General features: G+C 40.1%; 1 protein-coding gene across 11 annotated transcripts in view; it reads left to right on the top strand.

Moving 5' to 3' along the window:
* LOC124128726 (zinc finger protein 58-like) overlaps nt 1-11327 on the top strand; it is a 92464-nt gene that overhangs the window by 57764 nt on the left and 23373 nt on the right. The window contains exons 2-3 of one of the 11 annotated variants that reach the window (XM_046492227.2): nt 5193-5609; nt 6065-7480. The exons of 8 other annotated variants lie outside the window; for them this stretch is intronic. In XM_046492227.2, the coding sequence (XP_046348183.1) occupies nt 5193-5584 (392 nt within the window). In that variant the 3' untranslated portion in view covers nt 5585-5609; nt 6065-7480. Of the gene's footprint in view, nt 1-5192; nt 5610-6064; nt 7481-10012; nt 10287-11327 lie in introns of those variants that run through there. 2 more of the 11 variants (XM_046492426.2, XM_046492186.2) reach the window with 2 other exon arrangements.

Here is an 11327-nt window from a genome sequence, read left to right as displayed (position 1 = left end):
CAAATTATTTTTATCTTTCTTCAAAAAATGAAATGGCTGTAACCTCAACACATTGGTCTGGGGAACAGCTTAAAGATCTGATACAAGCATGATTGCTGTAATAATTTCGGCCATTTTCCAATCAACAACACTTTGATAAATTTATTGATTGTTTGTGCCTATTTTAAGCTATCAACTTATTGTTTGTCTGTGGTTCATGTATAATGTCCCAAGAACACAATTTTCTCTGAGCAAATGGATTCACATTTCAACGGACACTGCACACAGATTCCAACAGAAGTTGTCGGACATGAATTGATTGGTGCACATCACATTTACTATTTGATGACATAGCTGACAGTGGGTTACCACATACAGTCAAGTCCTGTTAATCCGACATCGATGGTTGCATATGATTATGTCGGATTAACGAGTATGTCGGATAAACGAAATTTAGTAGTATCAATGTTCGTGATAAAAAATCGGACAACTACACGGTAGATAAGGATTCAAACACGTAATAAAATATAGAATATATATTCATATTGTTATGTTACGTTGTTGGCGGAATATGTTTTCTAATCATGCAACCAGTAATCTAATCAGTACGCTGATCACTGTGTCGGATAAACCAGACTGATTAATGAGTGATTTCGGTAATTCGTTTCAAATTAGGTGTGTCGGAGTCGGAGTGCGAGACTGTCGGATTAACGGGTCTATACAGCACTGATTTAATCGGTTCCCATCATTAGTGTCGGATAAAGCCGATTGTCGGATTAACGAGTGTCGGATTAACGAGACTTGACTGTACATTGTAGCATGGCTGTATGTTGTCAGTGGCGGTTTGCCATCAGTATTACACTGTATTGTTATTTTTAGCTGTAGAAATGACAGAATGAATTTTCTCTCTCGAATTGAGATTTCTGTGGACATTAATAGCTCTGAGTTTCAACTATTATATATTGCTTTTAGATTTTAGACCTTCTTACCGTTAGCAGATCTTTTGCAGAGGTACAGGCCAAATAGTATTTGTTCCTGATCAGAAAATTACCCCAAATTATATATTCCAAATTTGATTAAAGGTCACCATTTTAACAAATAACCAGTTTGTTTTAGCCTCTCTCTTTTTAATCATTTTAAGTGTATGTTATGAACACATTTAAGAACGACTTGATCAGAAGATAATCGTTCATTGTAACTACCGGTATTCACTTTGAGTGATGTGATGTGATGTGATGTGCTGGTATGTAAACCTCTACAGTGGATCTCATTTGTAAAATATTGTTGTTGCTGACAGAAGAAGATATGTAACCACCTAGAATAATATTTTAAACCATTAATGTGAGATGAAAGACTGAGGCTCACTTGCACAAAGTGATCTTGGCGCTGAGATCATCTTTTACTCTCCTATTTTAACATAGATTTACAATAGTCTTCATGCTAAGATCTCCTTGCACAAGTGGGCCTATGTTATTCTGATTCTTTCGCATAATATCGTTTAGAATCCTCGAGTTTCAGATTGATATTGATACAGATGTGTGAAATGACCCTTTACCAGTAATACTATGGCCCTGTTTTCTGAATTTTAGTCTAGGGGAGCCATATTGCTGAAAAATAGAGTGTCATGTGTCTTTTAAGGGTCAGTGACCTTAGCCTCAATCTGACGCACTGGGGTTATGCAGTATTTTAGAAAGTGTATTTTGTCTTTTTATGTTAATCATGAACGGGGTAGTTTGAAATGGCAACTATGTTTATAATGTATACATATATATCTTACAAGTTTTGGTGATCATCAAAATTATGTGGAATCATTGGTGAAACTCGTGTCCGGGTGAGGGAGCTGGTTTGATTACCAGAGCTTGTGAAGCTTGTTCCTTTAAGTGAGAATGCTGTAATCTTGCTGAAAGCAGCGGGACACCCCCTTCTCTCACATGACATGAATAGTTGCTGATTCAGCAGTATGCAGCAGCCAATCGTTCATGTGTATATTTGGTGCATTTAGGAAGATGTGCATATTAATCAAGCTGTAACATGCGAGTACGGACTGTGCGCACTCATGTTCTTCTCCTCAATGTTTGTGTACATACATGTAAATTTCAATTCATCATGTGCATATGATTTTCATAATAAAAGTCTAAGTATTTCTAAAGCTGTGTTAAGCTTCTGTCTTAATACTTTGTGTAACTGAGGTGGGGTGAGATGGGGCTCAGTGTTGCACATAAGACTCTTTCACTCATAGCCATGTGCATGGCTGCTCTCACTGGGGACCGCCTCCGTGGTCTCGTGGTAGAGCGTCCGCCCGGAGAGCGGAAGGTCCGGGGTTCGATCCCCATCCGCATCGTACCAAGATGTTAAAAGATGGTACTTGTTGTTACCCTGTCTGGCGCTCGGCATTAAGGGGCTAAAACAAGGACCGGTCGGCTCGGAGTCAGTATACGGTGTCTGAGTGGGGGATTCATGTTAAACTGCGGCATGGTATCTCAGTGAGCTAGCACTATAAATCGGCATCAGTCCGGACTAGTACAAGCAGCCACACAAACACACACACCTACATGCATGTCGCTATATAAGTGCAATAATCTTGGACGCGACGTTAAACCCCATTCCACCTCACCTCACCTGCTCTCACCGGTCTGGACTTGTGCTGGTTTTATAGTGACAGACGATGAGATACCATGCCACAATTTTATATGGATACCCTACTCTGAAACATCACATTGACTAAGAGACCACCAATCCTTGTTTTGTTAATCCCCTAATGCCGAGTGCAAGGCAGGGTAACATCAAGTTCCATCTTTTAGCGTCTTGACGTGCCCAGGGGATTGAACCACCAACGATTGTGTTTCTAGGGTTGTCAGCACCATACCGGTGCTTGTGGGTTTCACAAAATTGGAATATGCTTAAGACCTACATAACTTCGGCCTTTCCTCCATCATTGACCTGACATGCCGTGATGTAACTGGAATACTGTTAAAAGCGACCTTAAACCCAGCTCACTTGCATGAAGAGTTTACAATGTGATAAGTTTTCAGCCAGTGTCCTGAGCATATATCAGCTGCACACTGAGGTGCACACAAAGAGTCTGTTCTTTCATCCCCATATCGCTGGAATATTACTTTGTAAATTACTTTATGATTTTGTGTTCCGGAAAAACAACAATTAAGTTCCGAGTTTACTATCAGAAAATTTTCAATGATGTGAATCAGCATTTCACAGTATCACTGTTCTATAGTAACACTTTTCTTGTACCGATATGTGAATGAAAGAAGAGAATGGAGAGTTTTTTCCCTAAAGTGCTTGGCTTGTTGTACTACAAACATAAGGTTCTAACTCCTGGGTAGCAGATACTTACTAACAGAACTTAATATAAATGAAAATCAATCTTGGCATTTAAATGATTGTAACTCGCATACCTTAACAGACTTGCAGCAGTCGTGGCACTAAGATTACATTTGGGCACAGATCGTGTTGTTGTTTCAAGAGAAATAAGAAAACTCTTTCTCCAGCTTCCACTGAACAAGAAGTTGTTCATAGTTTGTAAAAAGTTTCAACTATCAATGCTGATATCTACAGCTGATGATTCCAGCCTTCGCTGACAATTCATTTAGATGGTCTGTTGGTTGTGAGAGGCAACCTAAGGGAATGGTAGGCCAGACTTGGTAAAACACACAGACATACACTGATACCGAGGGAGACACACTCACTCACACACAGAGAGAAACAGACACTGATATAGAGACACACAAGCCTACAGTAGTCGCCTTTTGTAAGAGGCGACTAATGGGATCGGGTGGTCAGGTTTGTTGACTTGGTTGATGCATGTCATCAATCCCAATTTCGTGGATCGATGCTCATGATATAAATCACTGGATTGTCTGGTCCAGACTCGATTATTTACAGACTGCTGCCATGTAGCTGGAATATTGCTGAGTGTGGCGTTACAACAAACCAACCATCCAACCATCAGTCATATGTGCTTGTTTAATGCCCCAGTCAGCATTATTCCTGTGTCACAACAACCTATACATGATGTCTCTATCAGGACATGTTGGCACAGTCGGTGAGCCAGAGTTTGATAGGTTCCTTACATTGGTATGAGTGAAGGACATGCCATGAAACTCATTAATCTAGCACTCATGTCTTGTGTGCCCTGTTACAAGTTCAACAGCTAGTGGAGTTAGTTGGATCTTGACCGAGGCAGAACCTACACAGTATTACACAAGGTACATGAACGAGTGGATTCCATGTCAGATTCGGTCAACATTCTGTTGTAAGAAGGGGGCGGTCGGTTAGCCTAGTGGTTAAAGCGTTCGCTCGTCACGCCGAAGCCCCGGGTTCAATTCCCGACATGGGTACAATGTGTGAAGCCCATTTCTGGTGTCCCCCGTCATGATATTGCTGGAATATTGCTAAAAGCGGCGTAAAACCAAACTCACTCACTCACTCACCATTGTTGTAAGAGGCAACTAAATGTACCGCATGGACAGGCCTGGTGACTTGGTTGATGGTGTGTCACCGTACACATCGATGACATGGATCTTTACTCATCATATCAATCGTTGGTTTGTTTGGTTCAAACTCGATTACATGCTACCATCCTATGGCCGAGTCAGGCATAAAACGACAAACAGGCAAACAGAAACATGTTGAAGGACCATCACTGGATGATATACTTCAGGAAAGAATTTTATTTCTATTTTTATACCAAGGTTCCGTTCATCCGCCCGTCGGTCTGAAAACTTTGTCCGCGCAATCCACTATTCAGTGGATTCATCTCAAACTTAGTACATATAATCTGTGTCATATGGAGGGGTGCAGTCAAAAGAAAAACATTGTTTTTATTAATGTTCCATTTTTTTATGAATTTTTCAAACCCTAACCCTATCCATTATTTAATTTGAAACTACTGACACACGAGGCCGGTTGGGGGTATTAGTGAGCCACGCTCACTTTTGCACTTGTTGTCATTGTGCCACTGCCATGGTGTATAAGTCAGTGGTGTTTAAGACCTATTTCAGCTAATTTTGTAAGGATGATGTTACCACTGATTTTGAAGAAACAAGTTTGCTTTGTTCAATGCACCAAAACTATGACAATTTGCAAAATGATCTATTATTTGTCATTTCAATCTACCATTATGCAGCACCTTTCCCCTGATTTTCTAGAATGACAGAGATCGACTGAAACCAGAATGAACTTTTTGTTACTTTCAGGTGAGGGAAGTTCTATCAATTTCAGTCCATCTCTGGCTCACAATACAATGATAAGAGGAAATGGACCTGAAGCCTATGCCCAGACTCTGTGGCAAGGAAAACACATGCAGTTGACCCCTGCAGGATTGTGCATGGGGCTTGATCTCAGTGCTAATTCCATCATCCAAGCCTACAACCATGCCCCCATACGAGAAAAGCCGTCAGGATCCAAATGTGCTGTTTGTGGCAAGGTGTTTGCCACTCCCCGATCCATGTATGACCACAAGGCTGCCGTGCATGACAATGTGTCGTATATTTGTGTCTGTGGCAAAAAGTACAAATATAGACCTGGCTTAAAGAGTCATCAGAGAAATTGTGTTGTGAGAAAAAATAGCTTGAATCTCCCCGTGTAGGATGGATTAGGAGATTGGTGTTAAGGTGAATATGTGTTTGTCAAGTTCAGGATCCTTTCTTCTGTATTTTAAGTTTTGTAGAGTCTGGTTGGTTTAGGTTCAGATCTGATTTACTTTCACAAGGATTTCATGTTTTTCACATTATGCTTCTCCAAAACATTTGAGAATAATCAGAGATCAATTTTCATCTTCTAAAGTTATGGTAAATATATGAACGTGTATTACTGTCTGTTTGAAACTGAAATGGTTAGTCATAGTGTCACTGTTATTTGATATTTTACCTTTGCCATTACTGATTGTCAAAATTACTGGTTGAGGAATATTCTTCAAGGCATGATTGTGTATTCCTGACTTATGCTTTGCCCATAGCTAACAACATGTGAGTTGAAGACTGACTAGCATGGCCTCAGCAGTATTTCATATTCCGTGTATGTAGATTTTAGACTGACTGACACCAGTTGAACTTTTTGTTACTTTCAGATCACGGAGGTTCAGTCAGTTTCAGTCAGTCTCAGGCAGACAGTTCATATGTAGAGCAAGATAGTGCTCTGCCTCTGACTCTGTCCAGAAGGTTGGGTCAAGGACCAGCCGGCCCATGGTCAGAAGCTGCTCTCTCTCTTGTTCGTCACCAGTCCGCTGGTCAGTCAGTATCTCGTTCATTCAGACCTGTCCGACCCAGTCCAGCTCATTCAGGGGCCCAGATAGTGGACTTCAGTGTTGTGGGTCCTCAGGAGTCCTATGCTCAGGATCAGCCTCTGGATGCAAGAATGGTCAGGGCGTCTCCTGGAGCCATGCGCCTTGTGAAGTGTGTTGAATGTGACTTGATGTTCTCGAACAAGAGCGCCATGAAGAACCACAAGTCGGCTGTGCATGATAAAGTCACGTATGTTTGTGTTTGTGGCAAGGTGTATAAATATAAGCCTGGCCTGCTGAATCATCAACAGAAGTGCTCTTTGTACCTGTTCCAGAGGGACACCACTCCAAGTTGATTCAGGAACTCATTGGAACAATGCTTTACATTGGGTTTGGAACTCACCAGGACAATTCTCCACATTGAATTGGGATCTCACTGGAACACTGCTGTCCAGTGATTTGGGCTCTCGTTGGAACAAAGCTCCACTTTGAATTGGGATATATCACTGGGACAATTCTCCACATTGAATTGGGATCTCACTGGAACACTGCTGTCCAGTGATCTGGGCTCTCGTTGGAACAAAGCTCCACTTTGAATTGGGATATGTCACTGGGACAATTCTCCACATTGAATTGGGATCTCACTGGAACACTGCTGTCCAATGATTTGGGCTCTCGTTGGAACAAAGCTCCACTTTGAATTAGGATATGTCACTGGGACAATTCTCCACATTGAATTGGGTTCTCGCTGAGATGTACTTGAATGACCTACTTCTATTGCTTTTGCAATTTTCTCAGACAGTTCATGTCACTACATGGATATGATTTTTTACATGTTGCTTTCCAAACGGCAGTTATTTGGAGCAATGCCTCCCTTGTTCTGGACAGATGTCATTGCTGATTAATGCAGTCACAAATGAGTTTCATGATTAATAATGTGGACCAAGAATATTGCTATTTGGTATCATGTGCTATCAGTGAAGCGTTGTTCAGATGACTGCAATAGCTGAGACACAGTGGCTATATTATGGCATTCACTACAGGAACCTCAGAAAAAATAGTTTACCAAGTATCAATGATCTGTCAAGAAAAGTTTATATCTTGAAGCCTTTTTTCTAAGCTGTATACATTGTTCACATCATGTAGATGCTGAACTCATGAAGATCCGGGTTAGTATAGGTCTTCAGCAACCCACGCTTGCTGTAAAAGGCGACTATGCTTGCCGTAAGAAGCAAGTTACGGGATCGGGTGGTCAGGCTCGCTGACTTGTTTGATGCATGTCATCATATCCCAATTGCAAAGAGCCATGCTCATGATGTCAATCACTGGATTGTCTGGTCCAGACTGGATTATTTACAGACCAACGTCACATAGCTGGAATATTGCTGAGTGCGGCATTAAATAACAAACAAACAAACAAACAATACAGCTAATACCACAACCTATTCATGTAAACTGTCACAGATTTCATGTTTGATCCATGTGATCTGGATTGTCTATAAATTTTAGACACATATTCTCTTTGGAGGTAGTGAAGATGTGATTGTATGTGTAAAAGATAATTAGCCTAGAACAATGTTTGGATGCCGTAAGAGAGATGTTTTGCTTTTCTTTGACTACAGTAGTCATATGGAAGACTGAATGTATGCAGTATATACTACTCAAAAGAAGTTCAAGACCACCCAATTTTTTCATGTGACTATAGTTAATCTGTTATGGCTGGTTGGTATTGCAACTCACAACCTTCCAATTGTGGGTGTTCTTTAACTTGTTTTTACTAGTACATGTTCAAGGTGGGCTATGTCTGCCACAAAAAGGTTGTTAAATCCATATTTGATCTTGCTTGTTCAAGTACGCTGTTCTTCTTTCAAGAATTTCAGTTTGATAATCTAGACAACCTGATACTGATTTGGCACTGGTAAGCCAGAAAGACACGTACCAGTGTTCATATTGATCACTGGGTACAATGAGTGAAGCGCATTTCTGGTGTCCCCTGCCATGATATAGTTGACATATTGCTAAAAGCAGCGTTAAATCAACTCACTCACTCATACTGATTACTTACTTTTCATACAGTGCACATATGGACTGGCATCAAATTGTGGAGGTTAGCCCATCTTTGAACCAAGATAACAGTTGATGAATAGCATACCTCTCAGTAGATCTGTTAGAACATGAAATAAAAAAATATTTTAAAGAAAAAAATGTATTTTTTTGTGCTTCCCCCTTTCTAATCACCATCCAAACCCTGTGATGATTACCTGCTGAAGTTTCGTAAGAGGCGACTAACGGGATCGGGCGGTCAGGCTCGCTGGATTGGTTGATGCATGTCATTGATCCGAATTGCGTGGATCGATGCTCATGATATTAATCACTGGATTGTCTGGTCCAGACTTGATTATTTACAGACCGCCGTCATATAGCTGGAATACCTCTGAGTGCGGCCTTAAACAACAAACCAACCAACCTGCTGAAGTATGTCTGATACATCCTGGAAAAATATCAAAGGAGACTTACTGAGGTTTATTGATTTTCTGTTACAGTGTAGTAAATTCAAGAAACAACTCATTCGGATCACTGAAGTTGTGTTATTCTGTCTTTCATCATTGCCAAAGTGACTTTGATTTACACATCTATTTGCAAATTTACGCTTGACAGTATTATAACAAAATAAGACTACGCATGTATAAACGCATATTTTAAACCTGGGATAATTCTTCTTCTTCTTCTTTGTTTAAGTACTATTTACTCCTGATAAGTAATCTGTCTCTCACAAAATATGTTTGCATAAAACTATCGGAAAGAGAGAATGTTAACCCGTCACGATAGTTAAACGCAAACTGGTTGATCAGTATTATATTATACATTAAGATGTCATACGGGCCGGTAGGGTAGCCTAGTGTTTAAAGCGTTCGCTTGTCACACCGAAGACCCGGGTTCGATTACCGACATGGGTACAATGGGTGAAGCCCATTTCTGGTGTCCCCGCCGTGATATTGCTGGAATATTGCTAAAAGCAGCATAAAACCATACCCACTCACTCATACTTATACAGACATATCTGCTCAAATGCGGTTATGTTTGTTCCCTGATCAGTGCATCCATATGCATTCCAGTTGTCCTACTCAACACCGTTACCCTAAAAACTACCTCACACTTAATGAAGATTTTCTCAGTCAGAATGTGAAGTAAAATAAAATCATAGAAATATTTTTTATTTAAACTGATTGGATGTAGCTGTAATGTTGCAGCCTAAGGAATGAAATCTTACTCACTCACTCGAATCACTTACAGATCACAAAACAAAAGATATATTACACTGTATTAACAGGATAAGTTGGGTGCTGGGTAGCTTATTTTCATCACTCTTTTGCCTTTTACACACATTGTAATCTATATCGTCAGATATTCATGCTAATAATTCTTTGGTGTTGGCGTTTTCAACTTAATGGTTAGGCGTATGTTTGCTGATTTGGTTGATACATGTCATCATATCCCAACTGCATAGATCAATGCTTGTGATGTCAATCACAGGACTGTCTGGCCCAGACTCGATTATTTACAGAATGCCATCATATGGCTGAAATGTTGCTGATGTAGGCATTATACAACAACACCCCCCCCCCCCCCCCCCCCCCCCCACACACACACACACACACACACACACACACACACACCCCACACATCCCCACACCACCCACCCCACCCCCTCCCAAAAAAATCCTATCCAACAAACTGGAGTTTCTTGTTACCAACCATGAGACGAAGCCTGAACCTACTTTTTGTTCCTTGCAGGTTATGGCTGTGGGGTAATCTATGATCCTGGTCCCCTTGTGTACCAGGCCCAGGACACGCAGGCACAAAGCAAGGGAGTAGACTGCCCACAATGTGGCAAAATGTTCTCCAGCAAACGGACATTGAGTTACCACAAAATTGCTGTTCATGATAAGAAGACCTATTCTTGCTTGTGTGGAAAGGTGTACACTTACCCATCCAGTGTGTTTCACCATCGAGCAAAGTGTCCTGTCTATAACAACAGTTTTAGCAACTGATTCAGGACAAGCCAAAATCAAGGCAAGGTTCAGTAGTTTTAAGAATTATCCTCAAAGCATTTTGAAAGCAAAATTGAGGTCAGTAGGTTGAAAAAAATCTAAAAGCAAATTTACATTTCAAATATCTTTTGGGATTTCCTAAAAATGTTGAGTAGGTAGGAAAATTGTTGAAAAAATGTTGGGGAAAGCAGATTTAAGATTTTAAAAGGGTTTTAATTATAGTTTCTTTAATAATTTATTTATATTGTTAGTGATTTGTAAAACGTTAAAAAAACTCATTTACTATTTCTGGTTGGTGGAATAAAAAATAAACTCACTGCTTTTAAATTTAAAATAATTTTTGGAGTCTGTGGATTTTTAAACCATGTTTATAAAGTCTGGCCAAAGGTGTACAACAATTTAGAGCTCTGTGTCACAACAGTATGTTTGAACATAGACTTACAACACTCATAGCACTACAGTCTCTTTGAGAAACAGGCTCCAGTGGTATACTTCCCTCTAAATAGCTTATGTCGTAGGAGGATCACGAGGGGTACATGGGGTTATTCTGCCTCTCAGAAATCCATGTGCAGCCTGACATGCTTATAAGGGATTTATTCCCTTGCTGGAGGTGTGATAAAAGGCTTTTACCCAAAATATAATTCCAATGAACTACCCATCATATTCTTACCAGATTGCAATGACATAAATCAAGTCTACCACACCCTCATGGATCACTGTTAAACGCCAATGTTATACTAGCTGTTTTTTCTCGAACCAATGTTTGTCTTCAGTACCTGTTATTGGCTTCCATGTTCAGTACTAAAGTCCTGTTGGAAATGCTAGAAAAATGCTTTTTGCCTGTTTAAACAAGATAGAGTGTTTCACAGACTGTTGCTATTGAAATATCGAGTAACTACTGATCTACCTACCTGTGGTTTGACATATTTCAGTCACAAGGAGTCCTTTCGACAATTTTACAGGAGAAAATTTTTAAAAAAGAAAGCAAATGCAGATTTATTTGAAGTCTAATGAGTGAAGTTTGAAATGGACTATAAAAATATGTGCATGTTAAACTG

Source organism: Haliotis rufescens, unplaced genomic scaffold (assembly GCF_023055435.1).
Source record: "Haliotis rufescens isolate VD_foot unplaced genomic scaffold, xgHalRufe1.0.p SCAF_9, whole genome shotgun sequence".
NCBI lineage: Eukaryota > Metazoa > Mollusca > Gastropoda > Lepetellida > Haliotidae > Haliotis > Haliotis rufescens.
The sequence above is the reverse complement of the archived record's forward strand: the minus strand, read 5'-3'. Positions and strand labels throughout refer to the sequence as shown.